This window comes from Stomoxys calcitrans, chromosome 5 (assembly GCF_963082655.1).
Source record: "Stomoxys calcitrans chromosome 5, idStoCalc2.1, whole genome shotgun sequence".
NCBI classification, from domain to species: Eukaryota; Metazoa; Arthropoda; class Insecta; order Diptera; family Muscidae; genus Stomoxys; species Stomoxys calcitrans.
The window spans coordinates 124,080,924-124,107,046 of record NC_081556.1 but is presented as its reverse complement, the minus strand read 5'-3'; the positions used below and the strand labels follow the sequence as shown (position 1 = coordinate 124,107,046).

Sequence of the window (26,123 nt, the reverse complement as noted above, 5' to 3'; positions counted from 1 at the left end):
ACCAAGGTTAATAAAGTCAGTTGGAAGTTATGAGAGAAATCATTGTACAAAAAGTTAATTTAATCGGATGAAAATTGCCCCCTCTATAGGCGCAATGTATCTGAAAGGATACATTCAGTGTCGGATTGTTTATTTTTGTTTAGTTTTGTAAAAAATTTAACTTTTTCGATAGAATCCATCGGAAAGATATCAATCGATATTTAGTCAAAAAATTAAATATCGATAGTATCGATAGTGCCATCCATAGCTTGCCAGCTCTACACAGCAGTGCCGCAGGGTAGAGTTTGCGGTTTTGTACTAAACTCCACATTAACGTTTACCAATTTTATGCTAGTTTACCTATTTCATGCTGGGACCTAATTTACTATATTCCTATAAAAGCACTACATCCAACATTGGCCGTCATGGTGGCACGATTTATCGTCAACCGATCGCCATAATATTTCGTATTTTACTTATTGGGATCAAAAAAGAAAAAAAGGAGGGTATGGGTTTCAAAAAGAAAAAAACTTTTTGTTTGTTGGGACATTCTAATATACATACATAAAAGTAGATGATATCCATTAAAAGTTCTCGTCATCATTGCGCATGCGCGTGTTGACGCTCAAAGTAATTGAACAAAGGAATTTAAAAGTTTCGCTTTAAGCTCATAATGAATATGACGTAATTTGTTTACTATTAGAATTTATTTATGTGGCTGGCATATAAAGGAAACCATTGTTTATTATGCATACTGAAGCGCCCACTTTTTATTTTTTTCAATAAACGTTTTTGGTAGACATGATGAACAGAGAAAAAAATATTTGATAAAATTCAAGGCAGTGAATTCCTTTGCAGATTTTTAAAACAAATTTCTTTGTTTTTGGTTTAAAATGTCTTGAATTCCTCTTTTAATAACATCTTTGATAAGATACTATAACAAGAGAGTAACAAAAGTGCTTCCAAAAAATAAGGTAAAACAAATATCTATGAACATTTTAAAAATCAACAATTTGTAAAACATTTAAGGCAGAGATAACAACATTTAACTTGCCCTATTTATTTCTTTTGCGTTGTATTTTAAATTTAACATTTGTATCATTGTTTAAACAAAATATTTGTTTTAATAAAATTAAATAAACAAGTTTCAAAATATTTATAAAAATACAAAAATTAAAAAAAAAGTAAATCAAAAATAGGCAATGAAATTTGATTTAACGGCCTTATTCACAAAAACTTTATGAAGCCTTAAAATAGTTTTATTTGACAGTTCTATAAAGAAAATATGTCAAATAAACCTATTTCTAAACAACATTAAGTTTGGTGTATAAAGCCAAGTACTGACTTCGAGTTTTCGTCTGTACAGTTGTCAAAAGGCACTATAAAAAATACTTTTGTGAAATGACTACGAACTTTTTTGAAGTAAGCAGTACTAAGTTCTTTCTACAAAATGATTGCAACATGTTGTCAGCAACATTGTCAAACTTCGTAGATTTTAAATGAACATGTCTATTAAATGCAGCGAAGAATGACAATCATCTGTTTACAAAAATTGTTAGTTTGAATTTTTTTAAGAATTGTGTTATTTTTTTGTGTTAGGGATATGAAAGACACTACAAACGACCAGAAGTCTATGTTACTCTTTGATCCTTAGGAATTCAATAGAAAAAACTCTGTTCCTGGACCAATCTGTGTATATAGAGGGACCAGAGAAGTTCGAGACGTCCCCAGCCCATAGCTACCTCTCCGAGAAGACAAACTTCATGTCACTATTAATACCATGTAGTCGTCCCACGCCATCGTCCTACCCCAGAACAAACGAATGCCCGAAATCCGAATAGCGCGAGTTCCTGACTATCTCAGTCCGAAGACAGTACTCAATGCAACGCCCTCCACGTACAAGTGTAAAGGCCTCGGATCTAGTATAGCATTCAGTGATGCTCTTGGAGCACTCTTCGCCGCCCCCAATATCAGCACCTTCACAATACCCTGTACTTTCGCCATCATTAAAACTATCGTAAGAAAAAGATGCATTATGGCAGACTTGGGATCTGTATATCTAAAAAGATGGGTCAGCAGAGGAACGCCTCAAGGTGATGTACTGCCTCCTCTACTTTGGAATATAGCCATTACCAATAGATTATTGTCTCTGGAAGAAAAATGTGCAAAAGTGGTCGCGTATGCTCATGGCGTGATAATTAAGGTTAGGGGAAGTTTCCTAGCACTCTTAGATATACTTCAGGAAGCTCTACGTGCGACAGCGAAATTGGCTATCGATAGTGGTGTAGGCGTAAATCCGTGCAACACAGAAGTAGGTCTTTTCAGCGGGAGATATTTGTTACTTACAGTGGCATCTGTCCCCTGGGAGGAGAGAATGTTCCATTTACTGAAAATACCTGTGTGTTTAGCTAGACAGGAAAATTAAATTCAAATCCAACATTATGGAAAACGAAGTCAACTCTTGCCCTATACACCTGCAAGAGGGGTTTTGGTAAAAGTTGGGGGTTTAAACCGCGTGTCATGCACTGGGTATATATTGCAGTTGTCAGAACTATAATGTTATATGGTGTTGTGGTCTGGTGGACGGGGCTTCAATGACTCTGGACATCGTGGCTAGATAAATTGCTGCGACCACTGCTGTGAGGCTAAGGGAGCTTTCCCTTTGGTCATCCGGCGCCTACGGACACAGTGTTATTCTTAATACAATGCCCGATTTCGCAGGCATTATGGATTACACACTGCCTGAGACGCTTATGGATAAAAAGTACTGTACCAACTATTCCTGATAGAAGCTATTGGAACAACAATATCCCTGGTAATAAAAGTTGCATAGATTTCTACACGAATGGTTCCAATCTGGACAACCAGGTGGGTTTGGGGTGTACTCTGAAGAACTAAAACGTGTAATATCTAGAAGAATACCGACAACTGCAGTGTGCATCAAGCGGAGATCTTTGCGATTAAAGAAGTGGTGGAATGGCTAAGGACACACATCTTACATGTTGGCATCAATCCTTGCTCTGAAGGATTTGAGGCGGCTGCATCTAACGGAACGCACTTGCAGAAAGCCACTCTGTTTTGCCGGGGGTGTAAGTTTTTTCAAATGCAACAGGTGGTGGTCGCTTTCCGAGGACTACATTCACCCGGTAGCTGCCACCGTGTCTGCATGAATATTATTCCAAACATAAAGCAGCTTCTATTTCTTTGAATAAAAATACCAATTTGTAAAAAATGTTGTGTTTTTTTTAGCTTGTTAGACAGTCATATACAACAATGATGTCAAAATACACCTTTTTGCTTTCAAAAAAACGCTTTACACGCCAAGTAAAAGAGTTTAATTACAATTTAACAAATTAGCAACACTGTTGGAGACATTGTGAGATTTTACAAAATTTAAGTCATGTTTAGCAACATTTTTCGCACAGTCGAAGTCAGTACGAGGCTTAAGCCGGTAAATGTAAATAAGTTTTTTCGAACATATTCTGGCTCGAGATCATATTTAATGCTTCCTATTCAAAGAATAGTATAGCAAAGAACTTCAAAAGAGTGAAGCAAGTCTGTGCTGACTTGACTGGCATGATGGATCGCGATTTCTGGTACGCCATGTATCTTCATCTACACCTTTGATAAATTGATAAAGGTGCTTTACATACCCAACGACTATTGTCAACAGTTATTTGCAAGATATTGATCAGATTTACCAAAACTGCCCACATATAAGTATTTTTAATGATCGGTAAGGAGATTGCTCTCATGTCAATAAATACTGTTCGATTTAAGTTTTGATTCAAGGCCATGTGTCATAAACATTAGTAATGGGATATCTACCACTGTAAAATGCGCAGTAAGAGAGGGCTAGGGGACTTATTGAGTCCTGTTTCAGGACAAAAGCATGCTCTACACCATACTAAATAGTCATTGGGTATGTAGAACAATTTAATCAATTTCACAAAGATGTTGATGAAGATACATGGGGTATTAGAAATCGCGATCCACCATGCCAGTCAAAGCTATTCTTTGAATAGAAAGCATTGAGTATGAACTCGTGCTAGAATATGTACCAAAAATCTCAAAAAGATTTTAAAGATCAAAATAAAAGAGCCCAGACACACAAATGTCAGCAGTTATTTGCAACATTTTGATCAAATTTAACAAAATTTCCTATATATAAGTATTTTTAAGGAACGGCAAGGATTTAAGTAGTGCCTCAAGGCCACATGCCGATGACCATTAGTGAGGGGATGTTTGTATGTTCTTGCCAGGATTCGAAGTTAGCGTCATTGGCGAACATGCTAATTTTTAATCCACAATGGCCTCCTTTGGAGCACGTTATATGTCTCTTATATCAAAATGTGTACACCAATAAATTTTGGCAATTAATCTGTCTATAAATGCCTATAAAATATCTCCCGTCATTCGATGTCTACTGACGCACAATGCAAATTTAAATTCTTAAGCATTCTTCAATACCTTATTGCGTTTGTTTTTCAGAAATATCTCTCATTCATAAAAATCTAAATATATGTTTAAAATTGATTTATGCCAAGGTTGCAAATATAAAATGCATAATAGTTCTACAACAAAAACTTGAGCTAATAATATGCAATAGGGTCATAAACCAAAAAGGTGTTCTTTTTCAATGGATGAGCCTTGTTCAAAGTAAACCTATATATAAAATATCGCCCTAGAGATATATATTGCAGAATAACATTGAACTGTTTTAGAAATGTTTTTTAAAGGGGTTTCTTTGTTAAACTTCTATCAGCATTAGAGTATGTGTAGGCGATTTACAACACTTCACTGCAATTTTAAACATTTGGAGATATGACGATCTTAAACGCCATAAATAAGTGAATGTATTATACATAGATACGTATATACACGTATGTGTGTACTACATAAACAATGGAGATTGCGTGGTGTACATAAATATTTAAAGCTTAAAAACGACAATCAAAATTGTATATCAATGTTTCAACATGATCATAGCGAATTGTAGAGGACATTTTGAAATTTAATGATCTACATACAGTAGGGGACAAATGTGAACATACATTCAGTTAAAGTGCCGTAAGATATGGAGATAAAACAAACTCAAAGTGAAATATAACATTTTATTCATATAGAGCAAAAATTATATCGGCTACACTGTGTTCGCTTTTAACGTTGAACGATTAGGTTAGAATCAGGACATCAGAGAAATTGTTTAGTGGTACTTACACCTTAACTAATGCTGGCGATATTTGTGACAATTGTCGCTTATCATAGAGCTAAAGCTTGAAGTGGAGAGCACCCTATAGGATATTCAATGTGAAAAATTTTGAAAATATGCAGTAAAATCTGAACGAATTCATTCCTATAAATACACCCAAATAATTTGTTATGTGAAAAACTCAACATCATTGTAAAAGAGTTGTTAGTGCCCAGTCCGTGAGAAATTCATATACATGTACTGCAGGTTGGGAGAATTTTGTAAACGACAGAGTGTTTAGCAAAATCGGAATTTACTATGCATTCTAAGAAATTTTGCACAAGAAACAATCGGTCTAAAATCATAATCGAGCTTCTGGTTTTTATATTTATATAAAAACCGATATGGATAATTTTTAGCAAAGGCTTTCCGTCCGTCTCTCCTTCGAGACGAGCTCAATGATCGGAGTTTTTCTTCGCAAGTGGAAAAGGAAAGCCCGACATCGCATCACACATCAATCGCTATGGGAAATACTCATCGGCCATATTAGGTGTGAAGCCTTCAAGGGCCGTTCGTTGGTATGTTGTATTTATACCGAATTTATGGCGAAAACGTCTTTCGCCTCGTAATAAATTCGGTATAAGTATAACACACCAACGTATGGCCCTTGAAGCGCTCACACCTAATACGGCTGATGAGTAATGCTAAACCAAATTACAAAACGCGTCCCATAGTGGTTGGTGTGTGCTACGTCTCTGGGTTTCATTTTCCATTTGCAAAGAAAAATCTCCCATCATTGAGCTCGTCTCAAAAGAGAAACCAACAAAAATATAATAAAGTCAGTGAGAAGTCATGAGAGAATTCATTGTACAAAATGTTAACATAATTGGATGAAAATTGCGCCCTCTATAGGCGGAATGTGTCTTTTAGGATACATTCAGTGTTCAGTAGCCGATAGTATCGATTTTTTGCCCAGCTCTATCTTATATACCCTCCACCCTGGATCGCATTTGTCAAATTATTTGCCCGGTATCTCTCTGGTAGCAAAACGCCATATGAAGGAAAGATATCGGAAGAAAAGGATAGAGGAGAAACCTCTATTCCGCAGAAAGAGAAAGGAAATAGAAAGACGGAAACGTAAGTGAATGGAGATATACAGGATTGATAACGTCGGGAAATTTTACCAAAGAATCAAACGTCAAACCGATGGCTTTGGTGTAGGCACATACACCTGCAGAGACAAACAAGGAAATCTGGTAACTGATACTGATAATGTGCTTGGGACATGAAAATAATATTTTTTCCAGCAGCTAATGTCCGACGATGGTGGGGAAGAGGATACCGCAGAAGCAATCCGAACAATGTCCAAGTAGCAATGACCCGGCTGAAGAACTACAAGGCAGCAGAAGCCGATGAGTTGCCCGCTGAACTATTTAAGACTGAAGGCGACATGCTGATAAGGCTTAGGTTAGGTTGGGTTGAAAAGAGGGTGTATATATTAATCCGCCCCATGCCACTGTGGACATACACCTAAGCCAGTAATCGGCTTGTTCTACGCTCTAAAAACTATAAAGTATCCTCTAAAAAGAAAATTGTGTTAGGAATTCCGTGCTGTTAACAAAATCTTTAATTGTTTTCAATACCACTCCCCTAAGTTGGTTCATATCTGGTATTGTGTCTTCACCTAAGTGCCGGTATCTGTTAGACGCGAAAGCCGGGCAATGACAAAGTAAATGCTCCAATGTCTCATCATCTTCCCCGCATGCCCTACACATGCTTTCATCGATATTAAGTATCTGTGCAAAATATCAAGCACCTAGTCTTACGCGTTCGCTCGCTATCGTGATTTCGACAGACGGACGGACGGTCATGGCTAGATCGACTCAGAATTTCGAGACGATCAAGAATATATATTCTCTATGAAGTCCTAGATCAAAACCTCCATCCTATGGTGGTGGGTATAAAAACCATCAAATGCAACAAGTCACTAAAACGGTTACCAGAAATCTCACTCCTAAGAACTTTAAGAAATTTTTTTTTGTTCAATTTTTTTGGATATAAAAAATTGCTAACTTTCGATAAGCCAATTGTCCTCCAAAACAAGACCTTATGCGACAGGAAATTTTTTTTAAACAAGTTTCATTCGTTTACTTGAATAATACAAATTTCATTTGGATACCTTTTTCCAACTTCGAGTTATAATTTTTCTGAGACTGCTCTATTCTTGGGTATTTTTCCACCCATTCGTCGTTAATGGGTTAATAAGCAATTTATTTTAAATAGTTGGTTCTGTGTTGGATGTTTATGGGTGTAACGAATTTAGGGCATCTTTTCTTCCACAGGAATATAACTCTGGACATTGTGACTTGTAGTGATGTAGCAATTTTGATCAAGTCCGTTATAGGTTTTTTGTTCATTTTTTAAAAATATATTTACAACAAACATAGCATAAACTATTGGATGAATCAAGAACACAACATCTTCTTTTCGAATTCATATCAAAAACATCTATAAACTTTGTTTTTAGATTCTATAAATAACGAAAATCTATGTAAAAATCTTAAATTATGGCCTTATACTTTATCTCAAAAACAGGATCTGTTGGTGAATAATTTTTACAGGATTTCGAAACACACACAAATCAGAGGAAACAATAGTTGTTGATGTTGTTGGCTGTAGCAGTGTGTTGTACACTGAGGCGGCAGCCCTTGCCGATGAAAGACTCAATCGGGCCAATCCGATACGTACAACCGTAACCGCCATGGGATTGCGGAAACAATAGTCGTGTTGGCCAGTGTACAAACAAATCAGAGGAAACAAAAGTCTTGTTGACCAGTGTAATTCTTAAGACCTCTGAACTTCATATTAAACTTTTGCCCGAACTTAAATGACAAGTGATTGTCATTTAAGTTCCACTGTATGGTTATGTTTTTGGTATATTATTCTACTTTGGATCTAGAAATGCTAAAATTTCTAATATTCTCACCGCTAAATTCATTTAAGTCATCATTAGTTCTAAATTTTTTACTTTTTACTACCAAAGCTTCCACTTTCTAGATGTCATCATTGAGAAAGGTTATGATAACATAGAAATGCAACATGGGAATGCCATCAATTAGACACAATGTTTGTATACATAAAATATGAACAAGAAATTGGTCTGTACCTTGGTTCGATGTATTGTTGTGTGCAGATTTCTGCCGGCATATTTATAGCAGGTTGGTTATAAACTTTTTTTTTGTTTATTTAAAACAGGAAGTTAATATTTTACAATGCTATAAGTTTTAATATTTCTCATCAGGGATATACACAAAGATTTATTTTGAATTTAACTTTTCTTTTGTAGCTCAAAGGCACTTCTTTGTTCACGATTTCACTTTGCTTCTTTCATTTAAATCGGTGGTACATGAATTTTCAATGCTTCTTTTATTTCACTTTTCTTCTTTTTTCCCTTTATGGGGACAAAAATATTTCCTTTTATGTTATTTAACGCTTCACTTGTTTAAGGTTTAGCGGCTGTAAAGCAACTAAGCGTTTCTGGTCGACTGCTTTTAGTTTTGTTTTTGTTCTATCCAAACACGACTCCTGCACTAACACAAACAACATACGATAGTCACAGATGTATCACCGAGTCTCTCTTTATGAAGAGCTTGCCGATATGTGTGTGTAATGTACTCGCAATTTGAGTGAAAACATTATAATGAAAATAAACCTCAAGCCAACTACCACAACAGATAATTAATAATTAAAAAAAAAACAAACATGAGCCATGTGCGTATTTGTTTTGGTTAGTAAGTAGCATAACAACACAAAAAAAACATAAGTTATATATGCTAGTACATTTATATATTTTAAATTATTAATATTTTTCGTCATAACACTTTAAGTCGATCTAGCCATGTCCGTCCGTCCGTCTGTCGAAAGCCGCTTCAAATATTGCACAAATACTTCTTATTAGTGTAGATTGGTTGGAATTGTAAATGGGCCATATCGGTCCATGTTTTCAAATAGCTGACATATAAACCGATCTTGATTTCTTGAGCCGCTAGAGGGAGCAATTCTTATCCGATTTGGCTGAAATTTTGCATGAGGTGTTTTGTTATGATTTCCAGCAACTGTTCTAACTATGGGTCAAAACGGCCCATAATCTGGTATAGCTGTCATATAAACCCATCTTGGATCTTACTTCTTGAGCCTCTAGAGTGTGCAATTCTTATCCGATTTGGCTGAAAATTAGTTTGATGTGTTTTGTTATAACTTCCATTAACTCTGTCAAGTATGGTATTTATAGACTCAATCGGTCTATAACCTGATATAGCTGCCATATAAACCGATCTCTAGAGGGCGCAATTATTATCCGATTTGTACAACGACTTCTCCCGTGACCTTCAACGTACGTGTCAAATACGGTCTGAATCGGTCTGTAGCCTGATACAGCTCCCATATAAACCGAGCTCCCGACTTTACTTCTTGAGCCCCTAAAGGAGGCAATTCTTATTCGAATTGGCTAAAATTTTACTCAACTACTTCTATAATAGCCTTAAACATTCAGTTGAAGACACCATCCTATGGTGGAGGGTATAAAAATAATGTTAGACTGTGACCAACCACGATTCTTTGTATTCGCCTTTTTATTCCATATTAATTAGATTCCATAGTCCTAGTCAAGACTAAAAAGGCTAAGGAGAAATAGCACCGCTATAGCTTAGCAACGTAGCAACTTCTTTAAACAAAGATACACGAGAGCTCGCTTCGCAGAAGAACGGCTGAGAAAGAAACGCCCTATACAAGGAGGCAAAAAGTTACTCGATGCCCTAATAGATAGGAGCAAGAAAGAGAAGTGGGAGAAATTAAGAGAAGACTTAACCCGAAACCTTTGGGGCCTCCTATATAACATTGCGATGGAAAAACTCGGCACACGGAGCCCAATAGCGGTTATGCACGGAAGAACAATGGAAAATAAAGTCCACATTTCCTTTTAACCACAGGTCAGACTGGCCACCGAGTGAACTCATCTTTTCATGATGGGCATAACCTAAATTGTAACAAATTACACAGAGAAATCATAGAATAGAAGAATGTCAGTTTTATAAATATAAATTTTTGGTTTTGAAATTTGTTCAAACTTCAAATTTTATCAGCCGACACGAAAATGGAACGTAAAATTTTGTTCTAACTGAATTCTACATTCCGGTTACGGTCGACAGACGTTCGGTAATCATTTGTATGTTTATTCATAAGCCAAAACAAAACAACTGACATGTTTTTCTTAAGTCGATTACCCTTGGACTCCGGAGTCCATCAACGCCCGATGGTTAGTCAGTAGCGTTGTTTTCAAACAATATGAGCATCTTACCGTGATCGATGTCAATCTGCACTCATCCAGTACTGAAATCTGTTCACGGATGGTTGGCCTATACCAGCCCATTGGCTATGCTGGCAACATTTGTGAGGTACTATGTCATGTAAAACTTCTCTCCAAAGAGGTGTCGCACTGCGGCACGCCGTTCGGACTCGGCTATAAAAAGGAGGTCCCCTATCTTTGAGCTTAAACCTGAATCGAACTGCACTCATTGATATGTGAGAAGTTTGCCCCTGTTCCTTAGTGGAATGTTCATGGGAAAAATTCGCAATTTTATATCCAAATGTGAACCGATTTTTTTCAATTTCAATAGGCTTTGTCTCTAGGCCGAAAAACATGCCTGTACCAAATTTTAAGACGATCGGATGAAAATTGCGACTTAAAGTTTGTACACCAATCAACAAGGACAGACAGACGGACATAGCTAAATCGAATCAGAAAGCGGTTCTGAGTCGATCGGTATACTTGTCAATGGGTCTATCTCTCTATCTTGTGGTGTAGGGTATAAATATTGTAAATGAGAAATGTATGAAAAATTAAAATGGCTTTTTTAGGCTAATGACTTACAATATTTTATTTATAAATATCATTATCGTTACACCCCAATATACACTAATAAATGAATAGTTATATTTCCCGCCTTGCTATCAAATTGATAGCTTTTAAAACGCGTTTTCCTTTACCATTCACCATACAATTTTGTTTTTGTAAACAACTTAACATTTGTTAGGTTAAACTTTAAGATGAGAAATTTATACGTCATCGAATTCAAATCAAACTCATAAATTAATAACAAAACTGGTACCTACAACACAATCAAAACAATGCGTAATAGTGTCAAGCTCAACATAATGATGATGCGCAGTAACAAAAGCCGGGTGTTAAAAGGGAGGAAATAAAGATTGGTTCCGTTGTTTGTTTTAATTTTGAATTTTGTTTTTAATTATAGAAGCAAACAAATATTTTGTCACATATGTATATATACATATGTATATTTTGAGAAGGTATATATTAGGCATAATATGAGTTTGTTAGAATGTATCTGGCTGGTTGGTCCATATTCATCTAGTCACGTAGTCAGAATGAAACATACCGCGCGTCATTCTCCAGATACACGTGCCTTGGCCTTTTATATCGTCGGTGGAAATGATTAAATGGCCAGCTCCATTTAGAGCATTTGTTGCTAAGCAGTTGACAAATGCTACTTTGAAAAGAGAGTTTATTTTGTAGTGAACTGCTTACAAAGCGATTTATTTCATTTGTACAATCCAAACCCAACCATGTATGCAAATATTTACTGAATTATTAATGAAAAAAAAACATCCATCGATTGTCATGCAGTAGCTAACAGTAGTTAAAGCCGGCTTGTAATGTAATCAAGACTAATTAAAACAAGGAAGACAACTCAATTGCAAAGTAAAACTACTATTGTTATAGTTACAGTGAATCTAAGCAAATATACAATATAAGTACAACTAAAAACTATACAAAGTTAAGGAAGATAAAATTTATAATAATGTGTAAGGAAAAAAATTTGTTTATTGTGATGGCGATGATTGGGAGCGGTACGTCTGCAGGAAAAGAAATGCAAACAAAAGATGTAGAAAACAACAACAAAAATGCATCAAAACAAAGGAGCCATTTATATGTGCCTTCACAACCAACAGACACAACTAAACTGCCAAAGTAGCAGTAAGACCATGGCTACGACTGTCAGACATAAAATACATTCAATGCAAGCGTGATCGTCACGCATTTGTGTAGTGATCACTTTTGGTAGATTTCTCCATGCCTCTCAAAACCACATAAGCTTACACCAGGGAGGATAAAAAGTGTTGTTGGTATGATACTGATGATGATACAAAAAAAAGTACTTTTTTAGTACCAACAGTACTTGTTGCAATAAAGTTAAAAGAGTAACAAAAACTTTGTAACAGAAGGCTGGCGAGATTAACAAGAGCTTACAGATGAAACCACTTGTTCTTCACAGAGCGATTTCAATATGCGACAAGATCAATTACTTGGAAGGCACATCTTAATTAATTCAGGAGCTATGGATGACACGGAACAAAGTTTCTGGAATGAACCATATCAACTACCAATTATTCTATGCTAACATTTTGTCATAGAAATTTATTTGTCATAGAAATTTAAAAAATATATTTCCCCCAAAGTTGCCAACAGTTGTGAGACAGGGAGACAGGTGGAGCATACCTGGCATCACTTTATCTACCCTTCGACTCTCCGACACCGCCACCCATGTCGAAGCTGCAACGACTAGTGAGGAAAGCAAATCAGACAGAAAACCAGGTGCTAATAGGGTGCGATGCGAAATCTCACCACATTTAGTGTTACAACACCAACACTAATAAGCGGGGCTAATAGTTACAGGGCCACCCACGCTGTCCGCAGAATTTTAATTCATTATGACTATGGATTTTTGCAGCATTAGCAAAAATCCATGATCAACGAAATTGTCGCAAATGGATTTTGTATATACAAAATCCATTTACCCCAACCAGCCACAGAGAAACAGAGATCAATGCAAATATCATTTGACCACCCATAGCGAGCCATAATGAAAACATATACTATGAAGAATTCATCAGCTAATTGTAAACATTTATTTATTAAGCTAGCGTTAAGGAAAATTTGAAATAAAGATTCAGTTAGACTTGAAACTTACACAAGAGAAGTTTGTATCTAAAACTGGCGCAGTCGGTAGGATCCTACAAGGTATCCACGACTCAACACCATCCAGGAAAAGGATGAAAACATAAATCCTCGAAAAGGATTTACTTTCGGAATCCAGGAAAAGGTTTTGTCCGGGCAACAGGAAAAACCATACGACGGATAAAGGAAGAAAAAGGATGAAAACATAAATCCTCGAAAAGGATTTACTTTCGGAATCCAGGAAAAGGTTTTGTCCGGGCAGCAGGAAAAACCATACGACGGATAAAGGAAGAAAGAGGGAGAAACATACCAGCTCTAATTTATGGTAACTAATAAGAAAATAATATTGAATATTAAGAAATTGTGAAAAAAAAAATTGTGAAAAATTTACGCTAAAAAAAAAATTGTTTCTGATAACTCTAATTTATGGTAACTAATAAGAAAATAATAGTGAATATTAAGAAATTGTGAAAAAAAAATTGTGAAAATTTTACGCTAAAAAAAAAAAATTGTTTCTGATAAAAAAAAAATCAGCAAAGAAAAAAGTTTTAATTTAGACAAAAAAAATTTTAAATAATAGTAAAATGGCACTTAACGCAGTCACGGTTGACCCTATAAAGTATTTATCAAAATTACCGGTTTATAACGGTAGTTTTAGCGAACTCTACACCTTTATTGACTTAGTTGACAGAATTACGCAAATTTTAGAAACCTATGATGACTTGTCGAAGGGAATATTTTTAGACATAATTAAGTCAAAACTAAGTGGACCGGCTAAGGACATTTCCGAAATAAACAATCACCTTACAAGATGGACAGAGCTAAAAGAAACCCTTATTAACAACTTTGGCGATAGATTAACAGATGAACAGTTATATGATAAATTAAGATCAGTTAAATTTAAAACTAATGCAAAGAATTTTTATGACGAGATAATAACTTATCTCAGAAGACTTAACATGAAAACTCGATCATTACATCAAAACGAAGCGGGCTACAATGCTCTCATTGCAGCTAATAAAAGGGTAGCATTGGACGTATTTAAAAACAAATTAATTGAACCAATGCGTTCCATTATAATTTGTAGAAATCCAAATAATATCGAGAATGCGATGAAAATACTTTACGATACGAATTATGCTTTCTATAATCCTAATCCAATTCCAAATAAAAACGAAACAAATTCTACTCATGACAATAGAAATAAAAGCGTGAATCAAAATACGAACTTTAATAAAAATCAAAACTATAAATATCAAAATCAAAGACACAGACAAAATCAACATCAGAATCAAAATTATACCAGATATCAGGATCAATATCAAAATTATATTCCGAGACAGAATGATAGTAATAATCGAAACAACCCGTTTCAAAATAACACCGTTAGCAGTGATTCAACTAATCAGCCAATAAATGATAGTGATAGACCAACACCAATGGATATTGGAAATTTTTGTCAGACAGCTCCAATGAACTCACCTACATAGTAATTAACAAGTGCAAATTTTTGATTGATACAGGAGCCACAAACTCCTTAGTGAATCCAAATGTTTTTCATCAAAGTAAAATAGTACAATTAAAAGGACCAAAGGAAATGTTAGCTTTAAAAAATTCACATATAGTTACACATAAAGCCGTGGTGAAGGCTTTCAGGGAATTTAATTTGCCAAATCAAATGTTTGAATTTTATGTTTACAATTTTAATAATAATTTTGAAGGATTAATAGGCAACGACATTTTATTGAAAAATAAAGCGATTATAAATTACGAAGGGATGTATTTACTTCTAAATGGTTCAAAACTGCCATTACTTTCTGAGAAAATAACGACGAAAGTAAAGATAACTATTCCACCGGGAGAGCAAGATTGTAAAATATGCCTTCCTTTAGAAAATGGAGACGTATTAATTAATAATATTATGCAGGGTAATGGAATAATTCTCAATGAAGGTCTTTATAAATGTGAAAATGGAGAAGTGTGTGTAAAGATTAATAATAAATCAAATAAACCTATTGTTCTAGATACAGGAGTGATTTTGACGTATGAAGAAATTTCGGAAATTCATAATATTAATGATATTAGTGGAAAAATCAATAGCGAAATTATAGATGTTGATTCAGTTCTAAAGAAAATTAGAACCGAACACCTTAATTCTAAGGAGAGATTAGAATTGGAGAAACTAATTAGGGATTTTAAGGTTTTACTTTCTGATAATGGAAAATTGACTTTTACCCACGAAATTAAGCATACTATAGATACCACTGATGAAATACCAATAAGAAGTAAAATTTATCGGTACCCTTATATATACAAAGATGAAATCCAAAAACAGATTTTGGAAATGTTAAGTAATGGAATTATTGCACCGAGCAGTAGTCCATACAACAGTCCTGTTTGGGTTGTACCAAAGAAATCAGATGCATCGGGCATGAAGAAATTTAGATTAGTCATTGACTATCGAAAATTAAATGATAAAACCATTGAGGATAATTATCCGATTCCAAATATAACAGATATATTAGACAAGTTAGGAAAATCGAATTATTTTTCTATTCTTGACCTCAAAAGCGGTTTTCACCAAATCGAAGTCCATGAAAAGGACAGACAAAAAACTGCATTTTCAGTAGATAACGGCCATTATGAATTTAATAGAATGCCATTCGGGTTGAAAAATGCACCGAGCACTTTTCAACGATTGGTAGATAATATTTTAAGGGAAAATGTTTCGAAAAGGGAGTGTATGGTTTATATGGATGATATTATTGTATTTTCCAATGGACTAGAAGAACATGTAAAAAATTTGAAATCAGTGCTTAACAAATTAAGAAATGCAAGGCTCAAAATTCAATTAGATAAATGTGAATTTTTCAGGAAAGAAGTCGAATTTTTGGGTCATACAGTAAATGAAGAAGGCGTGTCCCCGAACCAAGCTAAAATTGAAGTTATAAGAAAATTACAAATTCCTAGAACTGAAAAGGAAATAAAAAGATTCTTGGGAATGACGGGCTATTATAGAAGATTCATAAAAAATTATGCACACATTACTAAACCCATGACTAAATACTTGAAAAAGGACTCGATTTTAGATATAAAAGATATAAATTACATCGATGCATTTAACATTTTGAAAGAAAAGTTGGTTCATGCTCCAATATTAGTTTATCCCGACTTCAGTTTACCTTTTGAAATTACTACGGATGCGAGCAATGTTGCTATTGGAGGAGTTCTATCGCAGAACGATAAACCGATTGCATACGTATCTCGAACTTTGAATGAACACGAAATAAACTATTCCACCATTGAGAAAGAATGTCTTGGAATTGTATGGTGTTTAAAACAATTTAGGCCATATGTCTATGGCAGGAAAATTAAACTTTTTACTGACCACAAACCACTAATATGGTTAAATAACTTAAAAGAGCCAAATTCGAAATTAATGCGGTGGAGACTTCAAATAGGAGAGTATGATTATGAAATAAACTATAAAGAAGGACACCTAAATAAGGTGGCAGACTGTCTTAGTAGAATTGAAATTAATAATACCATATCATCAAATCAAAATTTTAACAATAATGAAAATCTAAATTCAATTAAGGAATTGCAAAAACCAATAAATATTTATGACAATCAAGTTATATTTCAAAAAATAATATCAGGCGCTGTATCAATTAGAAACTCAGTCATACATAACCACAAAAGAAAAGTAATAAAGGCAAAGGAATTTGACGATGATTTCCTGAAAACAATTATAGAAAATCATTTTGATCACGAAAAAACAAACGCACTATTTGTAGATGATGACATATTTAATAAATTAAAATCAATCTTATTTAAAGATTATAGTAATCTAAAAATTGTCAGATGTCTCAAGAAATTAATTGATATCCTCGACGAGGAGTATTTAGAAGAGATAATCTCTAATGAACATTTGAAAAATAACCATAGAGGATGCAATGAAAACTACAAAGAAATTAAAGATAAATATTATTACCCATATTTGTATAAGAAAGTATCGGAATTTATAAACAATTGTGAAGTTTGTATGCTGTCGAAATACGAAAGGAATCCAGATCTAGTTCCTTATAAAATATCTGAAACCCCTAGAAGACCACATGAAATTATCCATATGGATGTATTTTATTCCATAAATAAAAGTATATTTGTTACCATGATAGACAAATTTAGTAAAGTAGCACTTATAACTCGTGTTGCCAATAGATCAGACCCCGAATTTAGGAAATGCATCTTAAGATATTTAAGCTCTTATGGAAATATTGAAAAAATTGTAACAGATAACGAACTCGGAATGAAATCACATGGAATGATGGAGTTCTTAAAAGAAAAGAATATTGAAATTAACTTTACATCAAGTTTAAATCATAATAGCAATAGCGATATTGAAAGGCTACATAATACTATCAATGAACATTTAAGAATTCTCAAGCAAAGCAAAATTGACATTTCTATAGAAGAACAGATGATTCAAATAAATGGTTTCTACAACCATACTATACATAGTACAACAAATATAAAACCAATTGATTTTATTCAAGGGAAGATTAATGAATCTCAATACCCGGATATATATGATAGGATGCTAAAGAAAAAGGAACAAGTAATTAATAAACTGAATGAATCAAGGATAGGAGAAAAAATTCTAGAAGACGGCATCAATTATATCAAAGAGACTAGAGGAGGCAAAAATTATCAGAAATTCAGGAAAATAGAAGGAAGGAAAATTGACGACTCTCATTTAAAAGACCAAAATTCAAAACAAATTTATTATAAAACACATGTTAAAAAGAAAAAGAAATTCCAAAACGCACAGAACGTAAGATTCCCAGTGCAACAAACCACTAGAAGGGGTAATGCTGTTAAACGAAATAATTAGTAGCAACAATACAGGAGCATAAAATCGAATTTTAAAGATTACTGCATTAATTTTATACATATATATATATATATATCTAAATAACAAATAATTATTATAATTGTCTAAATTGGTCTTCCTTGATCTTATATTCTATTAGATCACAATGACATTAATTCTTTACTTCATTTTATCGACACAATAGAGGACGTTATTTTGACCAGCCGATTAGGTATCCTCACAAGAAATATTTTGACAGACCAAGAAACAAAACTGATAGAATCTGACGAAGAATTTAAAAATATTGATTTAGTGTCATTACTATATAAGCATAATATTATTATATTTACTCTATTAATTCCTAAATACGGAAAAGAAAAATATGAAAAATATCGTCTTTTTGAAATTTTGGATGATAAAAATGAAACAATTAGTTTTAAGCACAAAGAAATATTGTTAAAAGACGGTATTGTTTACGAATTTAATGAGAAATCGGAAAAAGCAAGCAATCTTGTAAAATTAAATGATGAATGTATTATCGATATTTTTACAAAATCCATAATAAAAAATTGCATTAGAATTAAGAAAAAAGCAGAAGAAACAATAAAAATTATAACGCCAGGCTCTATTGTAATACAGAAATTTCATAAAACCAAAATGAAAACTACTTGTGGTCATAATATTTTTGTAGAAGGAACAAAATGGATTAAATACAAAAATTGTACTTTATACCTTAAAAATCAATCTTTTACAAATGTCGAAAACACTATTAAACACCATTATTTAAACCCTGAGTTTATTAAAGCTATACCATTTACAAATACAACCAAAGAAGAACTTACTATGGAAATATTGGACACAAAAAATGTCCAAAATAGAAACAAAATTGAAAAACATCAAAAAGTGTCAAATTACCATTATACATGTCTGTATTTGTTAATATCAATTATAATTATACTTATTTCATATCAAAGTGTAAAAATATTTAAGTTAAATCTATCATCGACTCCGAGGACGGAGCCCGAAACAAGCGTTGGGGGAGTTACAGGGCCACCCACGCTGTCCGCAGAATTTTAATTCATTATGACTATGGATTTTTGCAGCATTAGCAAAAATCCATGATCAACGAAATTGTCGCAAATGGATTTTGTATATACAAAATCCATTTACCCCAACCAGCCACAGAGAAACAGAGATCAATGCAAATATCATTTGACCACCCATAGCGAGCCATAATGAAAACATATACTATGAAGAATTCATCAGCTAATTGTAAACATTTATTTATTAAGCTAGCGTTAAGGAAAATTTGAAATAAAGATTCAGTTAGACTTGAAACTTACACAAGAGAAGTTTGTATCTAAAACTGCTAATCCCTGGCAGAGTTCTTGAATTCTAACGACCTAAAAACACTTAATATTGGTAACACCGCTACCTTTGTTAATATGATTATGAAGGAGGTTTTAGATGTGACAATATGTTCGAAAAATTTAATCGATGAGGTTCAGGATTGGAGGGTCTTCATGGAGCACTCCTTCTCTGACCATCGCTACATTCCGTTTAGAATAGCAAGGCCTGCACCGAATCCGATAAGCTTCCGTAATAAGCTGAAAACCAACTGGCCAAAATTCGGAAAACTGCTCAGAAGAAGACTTGGCCAAGATAACAACGTTGACGACAATGTAAACATCATTACGACTGCAATAGTGGGGTGTTTCGAAGAAAGTTGTACTCTTCGAGAGTACAAACCTGGATGACCGGGAAGATTTGCAATATTGGGAAAGAAGTTTATTGGGATGTGTATTAAACATGGCGCAAGGAATACAATAAGATTATCAGAGCGGCAAAACGTGTCTCCTGAAAGGTCCATAGTGTTAATGACGCCACCACGATGAAAAAGTTTGTCCCAAAAACCCATGTCCAAACTGAAACGTTTGTAGACGACATGGGTGTGAGAGCTGAGACAACGGAGGACATGGTGAGCCTTTTGATGATGAAAAAACATATTCCACAGGATACGACGGGAATCACCGGGAGATACCGGAATTTTGGAATAATGGAGTTGATCGAAGACTTATCATTGCGGAAATTATGCTAAAGGAATCTTAAGGTAAAAAAACCGTATTAAATGGAATATTTCCGGTATTACCACAAAAGGAGACGGACTATCTGGCGCCCCATCTGTCCACTATTTTCACAGTGTGTCAAGTCCTAGACATATACTCCGAAAGCCAGGTAGGAGACAAGACAAGCACGTCAAGGCAAGTTATGCGACACCAAAGGGTTACTTGTAAGCCCTACGTCCTTTCTACTCAAAACCATTGAACATATTTTGGATACCATGATAAAAAGTAGAACATCCAGTTGCCCATATGTAGGACATCCACTATGTCCAGCTGGTTGTATACAAGCAGCATGCCTATGTCCAGGGAAGATTTGTGGAGACTGCCCTGTGCATAAAATAAAGGGTGAATGCTTAGCTATTACCTTTTTGGCAACACTGGTTTAAACAGCTCACGCACGTTTTATGTTTAGTTTCATTGTCAAACATCTTCAGTTTGGTCTATAATTTACAAATGAACGACGTCTTGCAAATGAACGACGCTTGCAAATTCGGGACCCTTCAATTGGCCGCCTAGATCGTGCGATTTAACGCCTATACCCTTTTTTTGTGGGGCTATGTTTAAAGTTCATATCTATACAGACAAACCCGCTTTAATTGACGCATTGGAACATTAAAGCATTTATTCGTGAGATACCGGCCGAAATGTTGGAAAGAGTATGCCAAAATTGGACTTTAAATTCAATTATATGGATCGTACTATCGATTCAAATAAAAATTTCATGCATTTTTCTGAATTTTATGTGTTTTTATAAGTGTTTTATGTGTTTTTTTGGAAGTCTCACATTCACGAGCGTGCCGAAGAGGTTCACAGATGTTGGGCTTGTACATAGGTAGGCTCGAAATGGCGTCTGAATCCGAGGATAGCCCACTGGCTCTACGGAAACGTCATTAGAGCAATACTTACTTAGGCCTGAGTAGTTTGGGGGACAGCGATGGAGAAAAAGTACTACGTAAGTTGTTGTATTAACTTTTTCAGAGAACATGTTGTCTTGGCATAGGCGGAGCGATTAGGAGCACTTCCACTACGGCACTAGAGACTATTCTAGATATCCGACCCATAGACACACAGATTTAGTGTGGTGCAGCCTCTGCGACTGCGATTTAAGGCGATGGGAGAATAGATAGGATAATCGAGGCATCGATAGAAAACCTAAAAGGATGGAAGAGTTTCCCGATCGAATACCTGAGACGACACTTGAGGTCGAGTGCGTGGCAATGCTACTAGCGGCATGCAAATTTTGCAAATGAACATTCCACTTAGGAACTGGGACAAACTTCTCACATATCACTGAGTGCTGTCCGATTCAAATTTTAAGCTCAATGATAAGCGCCCTCCTTTTTATAGCCAAGTCCGAATGGCGTGCCGCAGTGCGACACCTCTTTGGGGAGAAGTTTTAACATGGCATAGTACCTTACAAATGTCGCCAGGATTAGGAGGGGATAACAACAGCTGAACATTTTTTTGATGTTCTCGCCAGAACTCGAACCCAGGCGTTCAGCGTCAAAGGCGGACATTCTAACCACAGCGCTACGGTGGCCCCCAGCTGCCAGCGGTATAGCCACCTTACCTAATCTAAACTTTTCTGCCCATTAGGGTAGAAACAATCACGATGGTAAAGTCCTGCAGTCTTGGAGTTTAAGAAGAAGGTTAACGCCTTCTCTGAGGATGCAATGATCCGCATAGTTTGGGTGCAGAGTAAGGGGAATTAATAAACTTGCTTAACTCGATACATTTCGGGTCGACGCAGTCCGTGTTAAGGGCGTAGTCGACTAACGCATGTAACACTGTGAAGCAGCGACACGGTCGGTAGGACGACAAAAATCCTATGCGAAGATTCGAATCGTGAGAAAACGAGGTAATTATTGAAAGGAAGTAAGAAGGAGGCCAGTATATCTTTCGGTATCATAACGGGAGACATGGGACTACGAGCTCACTTATGCAAAATCCGTGGACCAATTGATAGTATTGGAGGACGATGAGACTATGGAGCATTTCCTATGTCATTGCCCTCGCTTTCGCAGCTTATAGGCGCCGGTACTCTGACGGGGACACATGAACCAACTTAGAGGCGGGGTTGGGAAGCAATTAGGAATTTTGGAAGTAACGCGGAATTCATGACTTCGATTTTCTTTTTTGAGGTTACTTTTTGGTATTTAGAGCGCATTAGAAGCCGATTACTGTCTTAGGTGTATGCCCGTAGTAGCTTGTGACGGATTAATATCAGCACCCTATTTTCAACCAATCCTTACCTAATATCGTTCGGGCAGATTATTGACGTCATTAAGTCTCTACTACATTCTCGCAAAGACATGGGAGAAGATTCCAGATGTTCATATAAGAATTAACAGGGAGTGACCTACTTCTATACATATCAGTCTGTCTGCCTATAGGGTAGATAAGTGGTCTCAGCAATCCATACTACAATAGTTTTAGAAGAGATCAACAAATAATAAACATTCGGGTGGAAATCGAACCCACGACCCCCACACTGGTTATCCCCCACGCTGAGTACGTTTTAGGTGTTAAGGCATGTTTTGAATCAATAAAGATGTGTTCTTTTTCTCCGTTCTGTTTTCCTCCGTTGTCTTTGGCATACACTTCGACGTGCAGTAGGAGTCCATCACAATACTTGTAGGTGATTTCACTTTATTGCTATTATGGTTTCTTGTAGTTGATAGATTTCTGTTTAGATGGAACCGCAAAGGTCCAGGAACTGCCAGTTGTATTGAAGCTATCCTTTTAAAAAAAGCTATGATTGCAAAAGACCGCAAGTACTTATTTGAGTTCAAAAATGATAAAAATTTTACTAAATTATTTCGTTTACCATATCTGGCACACTCATGCCGCAAAGTCAAAAACGCTTTCCCTCCTGCCTTCAGAGTGCCCCACAAAATGTTTTGTTTACAACACAGCTAGCCATCCACCGCATAGCTAATAAAATGTTTTTTTTCTTCATGGCAAATGTTTGTTTACAAATACATACATTCATACATATTTAAGTAAACACATTTCTACACATATGTGTGTATAGATGTACCTACATTTATCTGAATAGTACTACATACAAAAAAAACTTGAGTTTGAGTTACATTTGTTTCATATCTGCAAAGTATCTGTGTGTGTTTACATATACTTTTTTGAGTGAAAAAGAAATCTTTTCAAAATTTGAGTATACAAAATTTGTGAGAGAAGAAACTCAGTTTGTATCTAAAGCATAGACTCTAACCAAATGTTAGAGCATTAAAGTACTTCTGACAGGAGAGAGGTTGAGAAATGGGAGGGCATGAAAAAGAGGAAACAAACGGCCTAAGGCTGTTTTCTATTAACATCTTGAGCATGATATTGAACTATCTCTATAGAAAAGTGGCTCAATGTATAAGACAAGCGGAAAGAATGTAATTAAATAAAACAAGTAAGGAAAGGCAAAAGTCGGTTGGAGCCGAATATATAATACCTTACACCACCAAGTAGATTTGGCAAAATATCGATACTATGGATATTTAATTTTTTGGCTGAATATCGATTGATATTTTTCCGATGTACACTATCGCAAAAGTAAAATTTTTTCAAAAAGTTCAATTAATTCGACACTGAAGGCATCCTTTAATACATTGCGCCTATAGAGGGGGCAATTTTCATCCGATTAGACTAACATTTTGTACAAAGATTTCTCTCATGACTTCCAATTGACTTTATTATCCTTGGTTTTATTTGGTCTGTGCATTGATATTGCTTCTATATATAGTTCGATATTTTCATTTTTAAACTCCGTTTACACTGCTCTTTAAATCCGGGTTAAATGGCTCGATCGTCTGTGTTCCCTTTATAAAATCAGTTGATGAGGGCCTTAAATCTGGATTTAATGAGTTGTGTAAACGGGATTTTACTTCTCATTTTCGTTTGAATGGTAATGGGAAATTAACGCTAGTATCGATACTATCGATATTTATTATTAAAACTATCGAATGTTGGGATTATCGATAGTTTGCTAGCTCTACTAACGTGCCTACGTACAACTTTCAATACATGTAACCTATGTTGAAATCTAGTCGGACTTTAATTTTGCATCCCTATTGAAATATTGTATAGAACCTTGTAAGATTTTCTTACGATAGGATCTAAATTGTGGCAACTACAGCCTTATATCGAGTGAAAGATACATGTGGGAGCTATATCTAAATCTGGACCGAGTTTGATGACACTTATCACACGCTAAATTATATAAAGATCGAACCAATATTGTAGCTTCTAGGCCTTAAAAGGCCATATTGGATGAAAGATATATATGGGAGCTATATCTAAATCTAAATAGATTTTTAAGAAATTTTGCACACGTATTCGGACGTCAAATAAAACATCTCGTGCACAATTTTGTTAAGATCGGATCAAAACTCCTTCGAAAATTTGCGTGCTTTCGACAGACGGATACTTTGACAGACAGATACTTGATATTGATGTAGTTCTTTGATGATTGCAAATGGGCCATATCGATTCGAAACAGATCTCCCGATTTCACTACTTGAGCTCCTGGAAGTCTCAATATTCATCCGATTTGGCTGAATTTTGCACATAGTGTTCGACTTTGACTTCCAACAACTGCGCCAAATAGGGTCCAAATCTGTGTATAACCTGATATAGCTCCCATACAAACCGATCTCCCGATTTGACTTTTTGAGCCCCAGGAAGCCTAAATTTTAATCCGATTTGTCCGAATAATAAGTGCAGATAAAAAAACGTGTTTTGGTATGGATACAAAAACATTTGATTGCTGTCAAAATTCGCTCGCGAGACAATTAAAAATGTTACCGACATTTCCGAAAGCAAAATAGAATGGCAACCCTAAGTCGTGATTTTTTTTGAGTCGTGATATTCTCGTAAGTCGTGATTAGCATTGTGAGTCGTGATTCACGCTCACACACGAAGAATTTTAATTCAATCACGCTCACGCACAATCACGTGATTGGATTTGGATCTCACTCACGAATCATGTGACACGACTACTCACGACTCACATACACACCCCTTATCCAAATAATCATCTTGTGCATAGATATCCACCGTCCAGAAGTCTTAAGGTGAATCTACATGATCTACAGCGAGAGGTTCAGCGCTTCAAAAGAGAACCTTTAAATCAAGCAGGTCTAGACAATGGTCATGCAGACACGGTAGCAGATGCGGTGAATAGCTATAGGGTGAATATGGTCCTTGAGGCACAACTACAGTGCAAAGATTGATGCCAAGGCGTCGATTGTGACCTGAGACCACACGACACTCGACTAAGTCCCAAATCCTTTTGGACATACCCCACCCAAGAAAACGAAAGACAGATGATAGAATACAACATACTGATAGAACAACAACAACCAATCCCATGGCAGCCGATTGTACGTACCGGATTGAACCGAAGGAGCCTTTCATCGGCAAGATGAAGGACTGCTACAACAACAACAACCTATATCAATAAGAAATGTCTGTGCGGACACTGCAAGATCGACTCAGAATGCAAAGACGATCAAGAATATGTATACTTTATAGCGATGCAGACCAATATTTCGAGGTGTAACAATATATTATATTAGTATACCTCTGTTCTATGGTGGAGGGTATAACAAAGATTTTTTCCTTGAACAATCGTTGACAAATCAGCGATTGGTCAAAATTACCAACAATAAAAGGTTTGCCGTTAATAATGTAGCGTAAGGTTAAGGATCCATTATACTACAATATAAGATAAATATTTCTTAATATAAGTAAAATATCACTCATCAAAGGTAACTATTCTTTCCTTTAAAAATTCGAAAATCGGCCATTATTAAATCAATTTTTACAAATCTTAAGAGCTAAAACAGGAACATCTTCGATGCAATTAGGCACATGGTAGATTACTAGGTGAACATTGACATTCTATCATGACTTCCA

General features: G+C 35.3%; 1 protein-coding gene across 3 annotated transcripts in view; it reads right to left on the bottom strand.

The window, feature by feature from the left end:
* The window catches only part of LOC106091764 (quinone oxidoreductase), a 51,903-nt gene that overhangs the window by 11,165 nt on the left and 14,615 nt on the right, over positions 1-26,123 (bottom strand). Inside the window, exon 1 of one of the 3 annotated variants that reach the window (XM_013258410.2) lies at positions 8,337-8,710. The exons of the other annotated variants lie outside the window; for them this stretch is intronic. Within the exon in view, the coding sequence (XP_013113864.2) occupies positions 8,337-8,377 (41 nt within the window). The 5' untranslated portion in view covers positions 8,378-8,710. Of the gene's footprint in view, positions 1-8,336; positions 8,711-26,123 lie in introns of those variants that run through there. 3 annotated transcript variants of the gene reach the window in all.